We start from the raw sequence: 19,302 nt of genomic DNA on the forward strand, positions 1-19,302 counted from the left end.
GGGAGGGAATGATAACTCGTACAGGCAGACCTCGGAGAGATTTCAGGTCCCAGACCACCGCAAGAGTGGGTATCAGGATGGCAGTCACACAGATTTCTTGGCTTCCCCGTGCATATAAAAGTTAAGTTTATGCTACACTGTAGTCTCTTAAGTGTGCAGTAGCATTATGTCTAAACAAGCAATGCACATACCTGAACTTTAAAATAATGCTGTTGGAAAAATAGCGCCAGTGGACTTGCTCAACACAGGGTTGCCACAAACCTTCAGTTAGTAAAAAACACAATAAAGTGAGGCGCAGTAGAACGAGGTCTGCTTGTACGTCCTTCACAAGGTTGTTTCGCGGATTAGAGGTAAAACACCTGTAAGTGCGTGCTTAAATTCATGCTCTGTAGTTGCCAAGGAAGCCTGGGTTCGCAGGGAGAATTCTGAAGTCCTGCCCAGGAAGATAGCAGCACAGTGCGGGTGGGGAGAGGTATAGGAGAGTCTCACCAGCCACTCAGGCTGCATTAGTAGAAACAGTCTCTGGAGTGAAGGGGGTGGTGATTCTGCAGCCGGCTGTAGCAGTTAGTTCATGCCCGGGGAATTATCGTTTGTCCTGGAAAACCACACACACTAGAAGGAAATCAGGCACATGCAATGCATTCAGGCTCCACTCCATGGCCAGGACGGGGAAGGGGCCCTCACACGAAAGAAACAGGGAGGTCTGGGGACATCCCTGTTCTTTGGGGAGCAGGGAAAGAAGACAGAAAGACTTGACACATCAGGAACTTGGGATGTTAAGAGATTAGAAAGGGGAAGGCCTAGGGCAGCGGTTGTGGATTCTGGCCTTGCAGCTGTCCAGGGCTGGCCAGGGAAGGGGTCGGGCTTTTTCACGGCCAAGTGCAGAGGCTGATGGGAGGGAACTTCCTCCCGATGCAGAGGTGCCTGGAGCTGCCTCCGAAGGGAGTGAGCTCCCCGTCACCAGAGCTGTGCAGGCAGATGTGGGCCAGCCCTCGCTGAGAGTATGAGGTGGAGGGTCAGACACAGAGCAAACAGAAGGGGCTGACTCGGTGGCTCAGCGGCTCAACAGGGATGACTCAATGAGGAGAAAAACTCCCCCGGGGGACAAGGAGGAGGGCAGCGCCCAGGCAGGCAAGGAAGGGCCTGTACGGAAGGGCTCCGTGAGCTCTGGGGGCTCCAGGCTGTTCCGTAAAGCCCCTGCGGAAAGGTGGGCCCAGAGGAGGGGGTCTAGCCAGGTGTGGGGAGGGCCTCACCCTGAGAACAGTGGAGAATCACGGGCGGGAGTGAGACATCAGATTCGAGTTCTAGAAGGATCGCTCTGGCTAGACATCCAGAGAACAGAGGGGAGTGAAAAGCCTGGAAGCCGGGGGAGCAGTAGGCAGCTGTTGTGATGTGTCAGGGCAGGGATGAGGCGGGGCCCATGGCGACGAGGTGGAGGCGGGCCGGGCCGGAGGAGGGGTACCGGGGCCGGGCGCCGCCAGATATCTGGTTGCATGCCTTGCCCATCAGGGGAGAGCCCCGGGAGGAGCAATTTACTACTGCATTGGCATATAACATTATTTTTGCACTGGTTTATGGTCAAAATGTTCTACTGAGACCTGAAGCTCTATCTTATCGCTGAAGTACTTGTGTTTCTAGCGAGGAGAAGTGCAAGAGAGTCCGACTGGTGACGGGCAGTTAGGGCTGGGTCTCACTTAACACCTCTTTGTCCGACTTGGAGGTGCTTGTGTTAATACTGTCTTAGTTGGTGACAGTAAAGGTTCAGAGCTTTTCGGGGAGGAGGGGGTAGGGAAATTCGCTCTCACGGCTTTTCTGGAATCGTGGCTCAGCAGCCTGTGGGCCGTAACAATCTGCGTCTATGCAGGTGGTGTGATGCTGGGGGAGGTCCAGCTTTCAGCCTGGCCGACCCGAGAAAAGAAATCCAAATCAGTACCCATCGCGTCCCCCAGAAACACAGGCGGGGGGTCCAAACGGGACTCCGGCCACCAGCACGGGGCCGGCTTGGGATGTGTGGCGGTAACTCTCTCGGTGGACCTTTCCGACCTCTCTCGTGCAGCATCACTGAAGCGGGTCCACCTCTGGGCCCTAGCTGTCCTCTGCAGTCGAGTGTGGGTGTTGATCTGGGAGGGTGACCGGAGTTAGCTGTGCACTTTCCACAGCGATGGCATCTGTTCCCTTGGAAGGTCGCTTGCTGGTCTCCGTAGTCGTGCTCCCCTTTTCTCTCCCTCCAGAGTCCGGGGCTTTGAGGGGAGCGGGTTGAGGAGTCATCCCCGAGGAGAGCTTGCCTTCTCCTGGAAATGGTCCAAATGTGTTATTTGTCCTTGAGGACTGCGGTGGCCAGAAGAACGGCCCCCAGAGGTGTCCACAGCCCAATCTCCACAACCTGTGCATAGGTCCACTTGCCTGCAGAGCACAGTTAAGGCTGTTCATCTGCTGACCTTGAGATGGGAGGGTCCCTGGGGTTATGCAGGTGGGCCCTCCATAATCACCAGGGTCCATAGGTGCAGAGAGGGAGACAGAAGAGTCAGAGCGATGGGATGTGAGAAGGATTTGACTGTGGCCACTGCGGGCTCTGAGGTTGAGGAAGGGGTCGCAAGCTGAGGAATGCGGGCAGCCTCTAGGAGCTGAAAACAGATCCTGCCCCGGAGCCTCAGGAAGGGACCGGCCCTGCAGCGCCTTGATCTTACCCCAGTGAGACCCACAGCGGACGCCTGACCTCAGAACTATGACGTAATAAGCTGGTCTTGTTTGAATCTACTGAATCTGTGGTCGTTTGCTCCAGCAGCCTTGGGAAGTTACTGCAGGAGGGACAGCCCGCCAGCAGACCCGTGTGCCCAGCCGCGGCCCGTCTCCCTGGGGGCACTGCCCTTGGCCAGCTCACATGGCTGCTGTGTCACTAAAGGGACTTGCTCACCTCTGGTGGCCCCAGAGGTGGGCTTTCATGGCCACACATATAAAAGGGACAAGAGACAAAGCCTAGGGCCAGGTTGGGCAGAAGGCTGGATCAGAGACACCCCCCCACCTGCCTCCACCACCACCATATAAAACCAGGGGACTCAAAGCCACACCTTAAATGGGTAAACTGGGGAAAGCCGGCCCGACAGAGGAGGTGGTGAGGATTCCCTCACATCCCAGCCTTGGTGCTGGGGGAGAAGGAAACACCCCCCGCAAGGGAACCCCTGAGCACAGCCCCCTCTCCCTGGGCCCCGGGCCCAGGGCTGTGACCGGCCTCACCAGCCGTCCCCTGCAGGCTGCAGCCGCCTGAGCCTCTGCCTTTGCCTCCTCTGTCTGCCCCACCGGCCGTGCTTCTCCACATTTTATGACTTCCTGGTGACAGCTGAAGGAAGCTGGAGTTTAACCTGAAGACCAGCTACAGTCTTTAGTAATTTTCCCCTAAAAATTTTAAGATTTAAAATTTTAAAATTTTTCCTCGGGACTTCCCTGGTGGCACAGTGGTTAAGAATCTGCCTGCCAATGCGGGAGACACGGGTTCGAGCCCTGGTCCGGGAAGATCGCACATGCCACGGAGCAGCTAAGCCCGTGTGCCGCAACTACTGAAGCCCACGCGCCTAGAGCCTGTGCTCCGCAACAAGAGAAGCCACTGCAATGAGAAGCCCGTGCACCACAACGAAGAGCAGCCCCCGATCGCCGCAACTAGAGAAAGCCCGCATGCAGCAACAAAGACCCAACGCAGCCAAAAATAAATTAACTAAAAAAAAAGTTTTTCCTCATTTTAAGATAAGGAAAGAATCGTGACCACCCGAGGAAGCACACACCAGGGCCCAAGATAATAATAATAATTCTTCACTGGACGCCTGTCGCCGCGTGGTGGCACCGCTGGGCACCGGGCTCGTGTTATCTCACTGGTCCCCAGTTGTCCCGTAGGGCCGCCCTTTCTATCTTTGGAGTTACCACCAAAATGCAAAGCAGCGCCCTCACTCATTCACGTGCGCTCTCCTTCCCCTCACGCTTCCAGCATTCACCCTCCCTTCTCGGCAAAGGACAGAAAGTAAGAAACAGCCAGCAAATCTCTCAGGAGGGCAGCTCAGGCTTGGCCAGGCTCTGTTCTCACCGTGGGGTGGCCGCTGAGTCACACCCACGATGCCGCCAGCTGCCCACCGGGGCCCTGGCCGCGGTCCCCAGGCTCTGCCTCTGCAGGGACAGGGGAGGAGGAGTCCCGTCAGTGGGAACGGGGAGCTGGGTGTCTCCTGGCAGCTACGGCCCCGTGTCTGGGCGTCCAGATCAGAGACCAGCACCAGAGCTTGCCCCCTCCCCACGTTGATTCCAGTTCTAGAAACACAACTTCATCTGGCCGGACTGTGGTCGTGGGGAAGATAGGAAACCCTGGCAACGAGGGAGGCTGCGGAGCCAACCCAGCACAGCACCCCCTTCCTTCCGCCTCAGCCGCCAGCGGCTGGGCTGCATTTACAGCTACAGACTCACCGCAGCAGCTCCCGGCATCCAGTACCCGCTCCCTCCTTCAGCAGCTCTCAGGCCCACTTTGACTTTCAGCTGTTCTGCTTTGCACACGTTTAGCGGCACAAACACCTCAACTCGTTTTGTTTTGTTTTGTTTTTGATGTACTCAGGCTATAAATCCTGAATAAATAATAAAAATCCTAAACAATCAAGAAGTTACGGGGTGGGACTTCCCTGGTGGCACAGTGGTTAAGACTCCGCACTCCCAATGCAGGGGGCCGGGGTTCGATCCCTGGCCAGGGAACTAGATCCCACCTGCCGCGACTGTTTGCATGCCGCAACTGAGGAGCCCGCCTGCCGCGACTAAGACCCGCCACAACCTAATTAATTAATTAATTAGTTAATTAATTGATTTTTTTTAAAAGAGTTACAGTGAAGCAGCCGAGTCAACTTAAACGTGATGAGAGGCTGTGACCACCGAGGACAGGCCCCAGGTTCATGACTGGACGTGAACTTGGAAACTGAACAAAGTGCAGAAGCTCTGGAGAAATTATGAAAACCGAGGGTGAAATCATCCACAGCTAAGATCCCTTATTCTGTGAGCCCCCAGCCTTTGATGGGGCAGCACTCTGCTCCCAACAGCGAAATGCCCACATGAGATCCTGGCCACGAAGCCCCTGCCTGGGCTGCCCCAGCTCTGGTGCTTCTGGAACATTTCACAGCCAGTGTTAGCGGGCGGGGGCGGGGGGATGCTGCCTCATTGGCTGCCACCAGAACTGCTTCTCCACTAGGCTAAGCACTGTTTTCCTTAGTCAGAAAGGCTAGAAATATGTCAAAATACACCTTCTTCCTGGCAGAGCCATGGAGGTTTTATGCCCAAGAGTATAACTGACGAGAAAGACGAGAGTAAACTTTTCAGTAATATGACTCGATTATCAGAAAAACGTGGAGTGGCTCATCTGGAAACAAACTAGGGGAAATCTTTTTCACTGAAGGGGAGAGCTTCCTGCAGTTATCGTGAACCAGAAGTCACCCCTGGCATCTTGGCCATACCGGTCACATCACCGCCTTTCCTGACACGGGCGCCTCTAGACGGTTTGCAGTGGAGGGTGGGAAGTGGCTGCTTGAGCACAGACAGGCCCGCCCAGGCGCCAAGGGAATTAGATTGAGTGCAATTCCAGGAGCTCCTGGAGCGGCGGGGCGGGCAGCCACCAGCACCACCCTGGGCAGGAGCAGCTACTGTTAGAAATACCCTAATATGTCTGGATGCAGAGCAGATAGGGCCGCGCCGCCGTCGTAGAACCACTTAAGGCTGCCAAACCCAGTCGTCGTACAACTAGGTGGATTGGCGAGTACCGGGCAGGCTAACTTCTTGCTTCTCTTTTCCGTTCTTTCTTAGCAGTTAGTAGGCACGCACTGTCACACCACAAAATAAGAAAACACACGAAATAGCCTTAGTCAGCCAGGCTTTTCTCGTTCATCTTTTCTATGAGCAGAATGTACGTCTGGTAGGAAGAAGCAGTGATCGCTCCTCGGTCCACGTGCCCAGTGCAATTAGCTACAGCTCCCCACCCATCCTTGCATTTCGTCTCAGTCATTGTAAAATCAGGACAAGCCCGTTAACAAAGCACTTATGAATGAGGGCGCTTCTGGGTGTTAATCCTCGCGAGGTCCCTGGGAGGGAGACGGTGTTCCCATTTTACAGACGGGAAGGTGGAGGCCTGGTGAGCTGAGTTAGGTGACCTGCTCTCATCCCTCTGGTCCCAAATGCCCGGCTCCTGCCCACTGCACCACGGTGTCCTCTTGGGAGGTGGGCACTGGAGTGACTGTTCTCGCTGACCAGTGGGAAATACTGGTTTGCTCTCCGGAGCGCTGGTGTCCTTGTCCGGGAATTACAGCAAATGACAGCAGCGTCCACTCGTTCCTCTTGCAGCCTCCTCCCTGTGGCGGCTCTGTTCGGCCTCACCCCCTCAGCAGCCCCTCGTTGGCCTGGCTGGCTGGAAATGCCAGCCTCAGCATTAGAAAACTTGGTCGGGTGAAGGGTTAAATACGTTGAAATAAGCCTGGTCCTCACAAAAGAAGTGGTATTTACACCCCGTCCGTTGATGGAAATACTTGCTGGAGGAAAACAACCACAACATTGTGCATGTTTTTAGGAGGAGAATGGCCAGAGTGTCTTTAATTCACTGTTTACCCGTGAGAATTACTCCCAGGAGTAATCCTGCAATAAAATCTTCTTGGGCTATGAGAATAGAAAGAAATTGAATCAAAAGACTCCATTTCCACTTGTATTTATTCAGTCTGGGAAATTCAGTGGGCCGGAGCGCTAGTATCAGCAGGGGATTCCTTGCTCCTAGCGTTAAATTACTGTCATAATCGCTCAATTATTTCTTCCTTGTACTGTTTAAAATAAAAATCCATCACATTCTGTTTTTTTCTAGCATTTATTAGGTTGAGTGTTTAGGAAAATCAATTATAGTCAGTCAGGCATGAATTGATGAATGTTTCTTGTAATAATTGTCAGTTGTTAAACTGAATGTACTTTCTCTTTCCACCCTTTTCACTTCCTTCAGAGGGCAGAGGTGGCTCAGAGAGAGGCGGAGACCTTGAGGGAGCAGCTCTTGTCGGCCAACCACTCTCTCCAGCTGGCCTCCCAGATCCAGAAGGCGCCGGACGTGGTGGGTAGCCCAGCCCCGCGGGGACCCCGTCGCCTCGCATCTGTACCTCTGTGTGTTAACAGCCGCTTTCTTCTTTGGCTTTAGAGCATCCCTTTTCGGGGGTAACGTTTGAAACAGTCCTGCTGCCTCGGTGGGGAGTGCGTGTAACAGTCTGGGGATGGAAGCCAGTAGCGTCAGAGGGAAGAGCTTTACTGGTTGTGCATCGGTGCCCGGTGGTCAGCGTGACGCCCACCCAGTGGAGAGCCCCTCACCGAGAGAGCATCTTCCCAGTTAGACTGGTGGGTGGACCGCTGGCAGATGGGTGGCGATCCGAGGCTGGAGGCTTGCAGGACTGCACAGGAAAATTGGAGGTTTGGTCTTCTGGATGTGTCCTTCCGGAGTGGAAAACAGTTCATGACGTGGGAGGAGCGGGGGAGGTAATAACACAACCCGCTCTGAGTCCGCGTGATAGTCAGGGTCTCGCCTGACGTGCGGGCATTCAAGAGGAGCCAGGCACACATCTCAGACCTTTGCCTCTTGACTTTTCTAAGGCTAATGAAAATTGCTCTTAGCTGGAACTTGCCCAGCTCGATCAAGGCGGCTTTGAACTGTCGGACTCCAGACTTTCCTTCAATGCTGTGCAGCAGTACAGAGCGGCGGTGTCATTAAGACCGTGGCCACTGGAGCCAAACCCCTGGGTTCCGAACCCAGCTCTGCAGCTTATCAGCTGTGTGACTTGGGGCAAGTGGCTTAACCTCCCCGAGTCTCAGTTGCATCATCCATAAAATGGGTTTTTACAAGGGTTCTGGAAATTACTCTGAGCGAAGCCTCTAGAGCAGGTCCTGCCACGTAATCCGTCCTCAGCCAACCTTAGCGGTTAGGCTGGCTGTGGTTGGCATCAGCGCTCTGGTCCAGGAGCCCCGGTTTCAGAGCCAACTCCGTCACTAGTTCACATACAGTGATTAACTCAGGTGGTGGCGCTTACGAGGCCTGGTGTGCAGAATGAGGAGGAAGTAAGTGATCCTGAGGTCCCTGCAGCTCTGATGGCCTGTGATGGGTGAATTGCACTTGTAGCTGTCCTTTTATTTAATAAAGGGTTGGAGAGCCCTTGCTGTGTGCCGGGACCCGCAGTGGATCCTGGGAGAGCCAGGAGGGACGAGCCAGGCCCTTCCTGGAGAGAGGACAGTCCAGTGGGAGATGTGCTGCTGTAATAAGGTCACACATCAGTTTGACTACCACTACCCCCACCCGACCCATGAAGCAGGGCATTGTTATTTCTTTATATAGATGAGGAAACGGAAGCTCCCTGGATGTAAGCCCCTCGCCCCAGAACGCTTGGCCCCAGCGGCCAAGCCAGGACTCAGCAGGGGCCTCTGCCGCCCCAGACCGGAGCTTTTAAATTATTCCCCAGGAATGGGTCCAAAGCAAAGTTTTAGTGTGAGGACCCCTTTTAAGACTGGATTTTTGTTTTCTGTCTTTAAGTTCACCTTAACTAAAACATGACTTAAGTGTTTCAGGCTACAGAGAAAAGTTTTCCATTTAAGGAACCATCACAACCTTTATACTTCATGGACTCTGGTATTAATTTTGCCTGAAATGTCCCCTTGGCTGTGTCACGGTGCCCTTGTCCAAGTTTACCTGGACTGGACCCAGCACCGGAGCCGCGGCGGGAGGAAGCCCTCGAGGATGGAATCGGTGCAGCTTCTCCTGGCCTCTGTGGTCGCGCAGGGTCCTCTAGAGAAAGCCGTGCATCCTGTGTCTGCCCGGGGCTCCTGAGCTAAATGTTTTGATTGAAAGGATTTCTGGCACCAGCCTGGACTGCAGCAACCGAAACATTTCAGAAGGAAATGAATGTTTTCGCAGGTAGAGCAAGTTGTGGGTCCTCGGGGTGCTTAAACACTGCGGCATCGGCTAAGTGCAGTGTTTACATGGTCCCGCTTCAGCCTCCCGCGAGCCGGCCCTGCCAGGGCTCCCCTCAGGGACACGTTCCCGTGTAGCCCGGCAGCTCCAGCCCCAGCCCCAGCCCCAGCCCGCTGGGGAGCAAACGAGCAAGCGTAGGAAACCAGGCCAGCAGCACGATGTCTGTTGGGCTTGGCTGGCAGAACTAGGTAGAGAAACGGTGGAGTCTGTAGATCCAGCAAAAGCCAAAACCGGGCCATTGGGCCATTGGAATCACCAATTCTGGAAGGCGAGCCGCCAGTCAGCCAGCCCCTGCTCCGCATCAGAGGCCGGGCGGGACTCTGTGCAGTTGTGTCTTTGCTGCGTCGTGATGCCACAGTCGTTAGAGCACGGTTTTATTACCTTCATTTTGTAGGTAAGCAAACAGGCTCAGAGGAGTTAAGTAATCTGCCCAAGGTCACACAGCTAGGAAATGACCGAGCTGGAATATGATCCCGAGTTTGTCCTGCTCCCAAGTCCACTCTTTACCCCTCCATCGAGCCACCCCTGCTTCATGCGCAGTCAAGGAGACAGGAGGCATGCAGGCCCTTTGTCAAGTATTTACAGGCAAATGTTAGTTTGGGGCTCTGGTGCACCACAGCAGGCCGCCTTAAACCTAAACGTCTGTCTGTCCATCGGGTGAATATACTGGACATAGTCGGCATATGTTGGCCACTTAGTGTTGGCAGGAATAGCGGGGTGATGAGAAGGAAGGAAAACTGAGCCTCTCGTTCCCTCAACCCTCCCCGGGGAGATTAGCCTAGACTCCGAGTGTTTGCCTCGTAGGCTGGGGTCCCGGCCCACAGTCACCGCACATCAGGTTTCCCTTGTGTTCAGTGATCCTCCTGCATCTCGTGTGAAAATGGCTGCAAGGTAACAGAGATCATTATCTGGCTTCTTCCGGCCTCGGTGTTCTGGTCTCTGTAGGAGGATTTACGTGACCTGTGATAGTTCACACAAGCGGTTTGGCAGAAGGGGGCGGGCGGTTCCGAGGGACAAAGTTTAATGGGGTACTCCCTCAGCGACTTCGGTTTCTGGGTTCATTCTCCCCTTGGGAAACATGGGGCACCGTGAGGAACGCAGGCCCTTACCTCTGAAGCCTGGAGCCTGGGCAGGTCCCCCTGGGACAGACTCTCGGGACCCCATTCTGGTGCCCACCGGGACCTGTTGTCAGACTGAGGGAAGTCAGTTTCTGTTCCTTCCTTCCAAGGCTTGTCCGAGCCAGGGTCCTGACCCTGGACCCCATCAGAATGACGAGGGAGTCCTTGGGCCCTACCCCAGCCCCCTGAACCACAGCTGCCAGGGCAGGGCCCAGCTCCCAAGGGGTTTGGGGGGGGGGCTGAGTCGAGGCCTGGACAGACACGAGGGAGCCAGTGGTCCTGAGTCCCTGAATCCACCTTTGCTTCCCTTCTCAGTAATGATCTCAAGGGCACCTGAACTGCCAGACGCCGACCCCCCTGCAGTTTTCCACGCCCCACCTCACCCCCCCCCCACCTTACCCAGCACCTTGTGCACCCTGTCGTACCATCTCCTTTTAGCTGGTGCCCACGGACCGACAGGCCCAGCTCCATCACCCAGGTGCGGGCCTCTCCCTCCACCCGCAGCCCCTGGTCAACTCCCGGGACCTTGTCTGTCTGTTCCTCCATTTCCTGCTGCGCCTTCACGGTGGGACAACAGGACGCCCTCGTGTTGCAGGTGGGAGCGAGCACGTTTGGGCTCGGAGTAGGATGGTGTTTTCTATCTTAATTCCAAGGTCTTGCTGCTTTGGGGTATATTGTCTCACCTCAGCTTAGTTTATGCGAGACACAAATGTGTCTGCTCTGTTATGAATGAGGAATCTGTGGCCCGGGTTCGTGAGTTAATTGATGTGCCTGAGGTCACAAGGTCAGCTTGTGGCCAGACCAGGCTGGGCCCCAAGAGTTGAGCAGCCAACTGTACCCTGGGACTGCCCGTGCCCCGGTACCCATCCTGGACCTAGGGCCACACTGAGAGCTCCTGTTTTTACGCAGGTTCTCTGAACCCTCATCCCTGCTGTGATTTGCACTCGCCCACTGAAAACCCCAGATCACCTTTGGGCTTGTGTTACAGATTCTTTCCCTAAGAGCACTTTAAACAGTTGCTATGGCTGCCATCCCTCAGGTTGGACGATGGATAAATAAGTTAAATTAGATACCGTGCCACAGCCTAGACGCACCATGAGGCCAACCTCCCTGGGTATCACTTTCATCGTGTCCCCCTGCTGAGTCCAGGCCCCTCCTGCCACCCCCCCGAGCGGTCACTTTCAGGTGCCAACATGCTCAGTCCTCTTCGAGCCAGCCTCTCGGCATTGATCACCCCGTGCTCGTGCCCTGCTCCCTGCCCCTCCCACCCCTGTGCCCGCCTGTGGGGTCCCCGCCCTGAGACGGAGCAAGATCCACCAGCCCGCCTACACCCCCCGTCCCTCCTCAGGACCCCCCCCCCACGCGCTCCTCCCCTGTCCTCACTGCTGGCGGGACTTGTCTGCGGTCCCTTGGCTCCTGACCTGGGTTCTGGCCAGAGTTGTCTAGGGCGGCGCTTCCTAAATTCTCTGTGGTGAAGGATGGTTTTATTTGTTTTGTTTTGTTTTGTTTTGAATTTCCAATCTGTTGCAGACTGATAGTTTTACAAAAGACAATAAAAATGTCACAGCAAAGTCAGATTGCTATAAAAGTTTCTAAACACTTACTCTCAATTTCCGTGCTTGTCTCACTGTGTACCAGCCACGGTGTGTGAGTTGGCACCAGTCCGTGGAGCCCACGCTGAACAGAACGGGTCTGGACAGCATGTGCCTCTTTAATAAGTTGGCGGGAAGATGCTCACTGGGGCCCCAGGGCCACGGGCAGATCCGCCAGAAGTTAGGGGAAGTGAAGGACTTACTCTATAACATTATACAAACCAGAGACAGACGGGCTCCCTTCTTCGCCCACAAAACTTCCCATTCTTACATGGTAAAGGCCTTAATTTCCTGGGAGGGAGGCGTGAAAAATTATTTCCATGGTGACTGGCTGTCCCCAAATGGTGAAAACCCTGTGACAGGCACATCATGCATGGAATGGCAGGGCTGCCCCTGCCAACTGGGGCTGTAGCTGCCAGTGTTTCCGCCCCAGTATAGGCCAAATCAAGGTGTGCAGCGGTGCACTTCCGGGGGCAAGGGGACAACAGCGAGGAATGGTGGCGTTCTACGCTGCAGTGTGAGCCGCGTCCCCAGGTCGCTGCCGTCACAGGGACCTTGCGGTCCTGCCCTTCCTGTCCCCCTCAGTCATGCCCAGAAGTGCTCCGCCCGGCACTTCCAGACAAGCTTCCAGACAAGCTTCCAGAACCATTCAGGAGCTATGATTACTTCTAAAACTTGAGAAAAGTACTGCTTTCATCCTTGGGAAGGGGAAATAAGAATTTGACTTTAAAAAAAATACCTTTTCCCTGTTTTGCATTTTTTCCAAAATGAGCACATCTGAGGGGTGGGGAGTAAGTTTTTTAAAACAGCAATTATCAAAAGAATTCCTGCGCAAAGGAACCCAAATATGCACCTTCCACGTCTTTTAACTCTTTTTTTTAAAATGCTAACTCTGAGAATCAATTTGTCAAACAGTATCTCAGCTTCTAGATAACAGAGTAATGAATCAAAAGGACATTGCATCTCATCTTGTGGTAAAAAGTCCGAATGCTTTGGCACATTCCAGGAGCTGTCCTCAGAGCCTTCCCCTCTGGCGTCCCCAGCCATCAGCAAGGCCCTTTCCACCACCTCCTTCAGGTCTCTGCTCAAATGTCACCATCTCAATGCGGTTTTTCCCGACCACATTATTAAAAGCCCCAGCTGCCCCTTCCCTGCTTCAGTTTTTCCGTGGCATTTATCATCATCCGACACACTCTCTGCTACTAATAAGCATATTTAAGGCATCTCATCCCTGCCCCATCCCACTGGACCAGAAGCCCTGTGAGGACAGGGACTTCTGTCCTTTTGTCCCCTGCTGTGTGCCTGCTACATGGTGGGTACTCAGTAAATGCTTGTCGAACAGGCGAATCCAGGTGGCAGCTCCCCGTGCAGACGAGAAGGTCGGGGGGAGGGCGACGGGCAGGTGCGGTCCAAGCAGAGGCAGGACGTGATACCGTATCATCCACACCACCAACCACATCCTTCCCACTGCCTGCTTCTCGCCTCGGTTGCCAGCACCAGCAACCCCAAGCGCCCGTCCGAGGCCGGCGCGGTTTTGTCATCTCCTTTCTCCTCCGCAGGAGCAGGCCATAGAGGTCCTCACCCGCTCCAGCCTGGAAGTTGAGTTGGCCGCCAAAGAGCGGGAGATCGCACAGCTGGTGGAGGACGTGCAGAGACTCCAGGCCAGCCTCACGAAGCTGCGCGAGAACTCGGCCAGCCAGATCTCCCAGCTCGAGCAGCAGCTGAGTGCCAAGAACAGCACCCTCAAAGTAAGGGCGCCGGGGGCCCCAGGGGCCGGGGGAGGGCCGCACGCGCACACCCCACCTCCCTCCCACGTGGCCCCGGAAGGAGCCCGGGCTCGGCACGGGGGGTCCGGCTCCCCGCCGACACCCCGAGCTCTTCAGCGGGGCACTTCGGCCCCCAGTGTAGTGACCACGGCAGGAGGGTCTCGCCTCAAAGCCAACTAACTCATTTGCCCCGCCGTAGCCGTTGCACACATGGATCTCGTTTTTGTCGTCTGCAAAGGTCATGGTTAAAATTCCTTCTCTTTTGAAAGCAGAAGTGACTGTTGGGGTTTTATCTCAGGTGAGCTCCAGCCATCAGCTAAGTCTTTCCCTCCAGTGAGACCAGTATAAGGAGGCGTGAGGTCCCCTGGACACGTCACTCAGAAGCTCCATCAGGGCTCTTGTCTGGAGAACACCTTGTCCTGACTGACAGCAGGCATGGCAGCCTTGACCTCTGTGAGGCAGCCAGAAGCAGAGCCCTGAAGCCCAAGGCAGCGAGGCGGGATGGGCCGTGACCCCTCCCGTCAGCCCCTGCCCAGGCGGCACGTCCCTCCTGGTCAGCTGTCCTCGCACACAGGCCATTGTAGAAACCCCGATCCTAGGTGCCCACCTGCCCACAGCACGCCGCCTGGGCTGGAGCGCCGTCGGGGCGCAGGCCATCCGCAGACGCGTTAGTGCAGCTCTGCCAGCCTTCCCTGGCTCCTGGAGAAGGTGCCGGCAGGAGAACCCAGCACACCGAGACCCCAGCCCGCCCTGTGCCTAAACGACATGAAAGCCAGGGGTTCGTGGAGGGCACATCTGACCGAGCCCCGTGGGCCCTGCTCCCCACCTGCAGGGATGGTTTTGACCCTCAGGCCTGTCCAGGCGCCGGGGCCCGGAGCGTGGTGTTGCTTCAGCACGGGGAGCTCCCACCATCAGCCGCTGGTCTCCCTCCGGCGTCTTTAGCAGTCTAGCCAAAAGCTAGATCCTCTAGGGGCTTCTCATAAATTGGTGCCCCACATTCAGAACCCAGAACCTTTTACATTATATTTTTTTAATTACACTTTATTTAAGGTATTCCCAATCTGTTGAAGTTAGCATAATGTGGAGATAGTCGTGGCACCCCAGATTCACACGTCAGAGCCAGCAGAGACTCCTCGGTGGTATCTTATTTGACAGGGAAGAGACAGGACCGGCGAAGGCGCGGCATCGGCTCTGGCATCCCCGCTCCACCGGGCCCCCCCGCCCCCGCTCAGCGCCCATTCGAGGCGGGTGTGAATGGATAAGTGACCGACTGCCAATTGTAGTCTCTGTGCTCTAAAGAAAGTGGATCAGAGTTGGTTGTAAAAATGTCTGGAAAACTTTTTCTCATGTAAGGTAATTCCAGAATGTGGTTAGGCCCATTTTGATTTTTTTTTTTAATTGAGATTTTCTTTTTTCCTCCACGCATGACCATGTTTCTGAGGCAGAACTCAGTCTCCAGCAAGTCTTGTCCTCCCGGCAGCCCCCTGGCCTGACCTCGCTGGCGCCGGGGCACCCACAGCTCAGCCTCACTAGATCCTTCTCTGCCTCTTTGGGTGGATTTCATCCACTGTCTGAGAAACTGCCGGGTGCCCGGGCCCCGCGGAGGAGACGGTCCTGCCGGGATGGGGAGATGCTTGAGGCCCGGTCACATTGAGGCGCTCATCAGCCTGCCCACTGAGCGCCAGTACTCACTTTTTATTTCCAGATTCAGTGTCATTTCCTCGCGTTATAGCCATTTCTGACCCCAGCAGTGGCCCTGCTATTGGATAATTGGCCTTCCCCTCCTTTGTTACAGTTAAAGGCTTCGACTCAAGTGCATGATGCGTTTGACTACATGAGAGGGAGGCTGTAGGCCTTACGTTTTTTATTACAGAGCAATTTCTTCTAAATCAGTTAAGGTTTTAATGTTTGCCTTCACCAAAAATGAAACGCAGTTTCACAAATTAATGTTCTTTATCTGTATCTTGGGGGAATTCTTTAATACTGTGCAGTTAATGAAACAATTCGGCAATACTTCTTCCAAAATTATTACTCCCTTATCTTCATCTGATCTAATAATCAAAACATGTCCTCTAGTAACAAGACTTCTCTGATTTTAATTATCTTAACCCCTTGTCGCCAGGAGTGAAGCTCTCCCTGATATCGAACCCACACACAGAAGGTATCCGCCTTCCCCAAACGGGCCTGTCAGCCTCCCTCGCCCAAGGGAATAAGGTTAATTGAATGAAATACTTCCCTGGGCTTTTTTTTTCTCCTAACGTGTATAATTTATAGTCTCAAATCTAAACTAAGCAGTGAAACAATTACTAGAAAAATATTTTATGAATGAGACCTGTCAAATCGACCACCTGATGCTTTTGTGGCGGGGGTCTGGGGCCCAGCCGTGGTGACCGCTGGAAGCAGCCGGGAGCCGCCCCTGAGCTTCCCATTTCCTCCTCCTCCCGCTTCCACCATCCCCAACCCCCCGACACCCCGTCTTTTCCATCTTGGACGGTGCTGTCCAGCTTATGGGCTCGGGTTGGGATCTACGTCTGAAGATGCTCCAGCCTCCAGCTGTCTCTCCACATCCTGGCGTGGTGGGTGGTTTCACCATGGACGCTGACCATGGCCTCGGAGAGAAATGCTAATGTGCTTGATGACCGTGACTGAAGGGATGCGGGGCACTGGTCTCACAAGGGCAGGAGGCATAATGGACAAGTCTTTTTTTTTTTTTTGGCCATGCTGTGTGGCATGCAGGATCCCGGCCAGGGATTGAACCCGCGCCCGCTCCCAGTGGAAGAGCGGCGTCTCAACCACTGGACCACCAGGGAAGTCCCACGGACAAGTCTTGAGATTATGGAGTCTTGAGCTGACTGGGGGTCTCCTCCACCAGGACCCCCTGGGGGTGCACTCTGTAATGGAACACGTTTGGGGACTAAGTGGTTTGCTTTTCCGAGCACCTTGAAACACTCCCTCTCTTTGCGACTAATGCTTTCTTTCCTTCACCTTCGTAACTGATTGATAATTATGAGGATAAATTGCCAGTTGGCTGTTTACCAGTCTCTCTCCCCATACTCTGCTTTTTCAAGCCAAGTTCACCATCACTAGCCGCATACAGCGGTGCATCCTCTAACCTTCAGATAGACATGAAAACCAGCTCAGAAGTGGGAGCTGTTTCCTCCCGCCTGATCTGACAAGTACTGCAGCACCGTGCCGCTTGTCGAGGATAATCCTGTGTTCATAATTAGTGAAATAACGCGACTGCCATTGCGAGGCTGCTGCTTTTGATAACACTATTCTGGGGCCTTCTGTTGGAACGCTTCAGTACAGAGGCGGTGTGACGCGGCAGTCACCTGCGCTCTACTCGCTAGGGCACAGGAGACAGTGCTACCAATAGCTCAGGTCTAAGATGGGTGTTTGTAAGGACTGACTGAGGCCCATCTCCCCTAGGGAGAAATGATATTTTCTGCAGTTGCTTTAAAGATCAGTACTTCTCACTGGGCGGGTGGGCGGGTGGGCAGGTGTGCTCCATTCACCTGGGGGCCTTTTTCCGAATTGCACAAGCCTCCCCAACCCTCCGCACCCCTCACGCCACCTCCCGAGGTTCCGATGGGTCCTTTTGAGCCACTGTGGGGCACACTGTGTCCCTCGCGGGGTGGGAACAGGACCAAAGACCGACAAGCACTTCTCTGCACTCGTTCAGCGCCTTTAATTCTGGACGCTGCCTCTTTGGTTACATAAGTTCCCTCACCGGCCGTGTGTTTCCTCTGCACCGGGGCTGCCCTTGGCCGCGTTTTAACGAGCATCTCATCATCGTCTCAGGGTGTGAAGCTCCGACATCCACGTTCCGTTGGTCGCTTGCCGTGGGTGGGCAGGATGATAATCGCTGTCTCGGGGAGGGGGTGCCAGCCAGCCCGTGGCTGTAGCGGGGAGGCCTGTGTGTCCCTCCATGGCCCCTGCCCTCCCTGGACGGCACGAGTGAGTTTTAACCTCACACATCCCGGTATCGGAGAGCCCGGGAGCCGAGCCTCCCTGAGCCTCGTCCTGGCTGCATCTTGAAGGCACTGTGAGCACAGATTGAAGGAAGCCATCTGTGCAATTGAAGGAAGCAGTGAGCCTTCCACAGGGAGGAGGGGGGCGAAGGGGGCCCCGGGAAGGAAGGCAGCAGCGGAGATGCCCCAGAGGGAAGAAACCGAGGGCCTCTTCCCTCTGGGGCATCGTGCTAGAGGCCTCAAGACCAGTTATCTGCATCGAGGTCATAAGTAAATCGCTGCAAACCGGTGGGCATTACTGGAAATGCTTCAGGGAGCTAATTGTGGGAATCTACGGTGAATCCTCTTAGACACACATGCCCCTGGTCACTGGGTGAGTAAATCTAGATACTCACCTGCAGGTGATCCCCAGCTTGTAGCCCACTTAGCCAACCATACAGTGTCCAAGTAGCTGAAATATTGAGCCAGGACCTTCCTGGACGATGGTGGCACGATTCCGTGAGAAGGAGCTGCTCCCGTCCGCCCTGTGCCTGGGTCACAGTTCATGGAGGTTGGAGGTGACTTGTGATGGGGTTGCCACACAGGGGTCCCCCTTGTGTCTCCAGAGCCACGCTTCTCCAGCTGGCAGCAAGGCCTCCAATGTCATGGTCGCTCTCCCCACCCCCTGGCCTGGGGGCGGGGGGGTCTCCCCTTTTTGTCTTGCGTTCTCAGCCTTGGGCGTCCCTGGGCTTCTCCCCCAGGCCAGCCTCAGCAGATCCTAAATTTACGTAACTGCCACCTCTCACCAAGGAACAGGGGAGACCTGAGGGGGTCCCCGTTCAGGTGAAAAGGAGGGGCACGCTGCCTAGTTCCAGACCCCAGAGAGGCAGAGTCAACCTCAGACCCCTGCCCGGACCAGGGAGCCCAGTCACACCCGCTGGGTTCTGACTGGTGGCCCCTCAGCCCCGGGGTCCACGTCAGGGTGAGGGGTCACACACCGATGCCCCTAACCTGAGCTGTGGGTCTTCAGACAGCACTGCCGAAAGCCTGGCTCCGATTATCCCAGAGGAAGAAGACAGAGCTGCCTGTAAACCGCAACAGTCGCCTCTCCGGTCCCGTCCGTTGTGTGGCAAAGGCGTGTTGCTACCTTGACCCCTTGCTGTGCAACCTGGAGGACGAGGTCTTTCGAGGGTCTTTGCATTAGTCTCTGTGCCAGAGGTCCCTTAAGTTGGTAGCCCTAGGCCCCATGTTATAACTTGACTAAGACAGATATCTTTTATAAATTCAGTACCTAATTTGCTGCACACCAAAATGCTTTGCATTTTAAATTAAATTACCTCATTATTTGAGTCGTAGCCAGGATTTTAAGAACTTCAGATAGGTAATGCTTCTAGCAATTCAAGAACCATTTGATGAGCTCCTACTAAGTCTGGAACCACATACGTGCTCTATAGTATCAAACGTGTGTGATTAATGTATCATAAAACCACCGTGTTTGAGGGGTGCTTGCAGCCTGCACTTGTGCATCCGACATTTCCTCACCACTGTCCTCTGGAAACCCTTCTTCTTACTCTTCCCCCCTTCCCATATGAGGAGCGTGGGGCCCGACAGCCTAAGCCCGTCACCCAGGGTCACAGCAAAGTGGGACTGAGCTCGAAGCCCAGCTCCGCCCTAGACCTTTCCTCCCCTCTCTATACAAGGTCAGAGTGGGTTCCTTTACAAGAGCCCCTTTTCAGGAAGGCGACCCGCCTGCCGGATTCTGCATTCATGGCGCAGGATGTGGGGCTGCCTTTCCTGCCATCAGCATCAGACAGCCAGAGCTGCTCTGGGCCTCCGTCCTCCTCCATGGATCTGCCAAAGAGCCGCAGGGACGCTCGGAGG

General features: G+C 54.9%; 1 protein-coding gene across 6 annotated transcripts in view; it reads left to right on the forward strand.

The window, feature by feature from the left end:
- The window catches only part of CUX1 (cut like homeobox 1), a 372,569-nt gene that overhangs the window by 275,358 nt on the left and 77,909 nt on the right, over nucleotides 1–19,302 (forward strand). For 4 of the 6 annotated variants that reach the window (XM_030872090.3, XM_060285750.2, XM_060285749.2 and 1 more), the window contains exons 10-11: nucleotides 6,992–7,096; nucleotides 13,265–13,453. In XM_030872090.3, coding sequence (XP_030727950.2) covers nucleotides 6,992–7,096; nucleotides 13,265–13,453 — 294 coding nt within the window. The remainder of the gene's footprint in view (nucleotides 1–6,991; nucleotides 7,097–13,264; nucleotides 13,454–19,302) is intronic. The other 2 variants (XM_060285751.2, XM_030872089.3) reach the window with 1 other exon arrangement.

This window comes from Globicephala melas, chromosome 15, assembly GCF_963455315.2.
Source record: "Globicephala melas chromosome 15, mGloMel1.2, whole genome shotgun sequence".
Taxonomy (NCBI): domain Eukaryota; kingdom Metazoa; phylum Chordata; class Mammalia; order Artiodactyla; family Delphinidae; genus Globicephala; species Globicephala melas.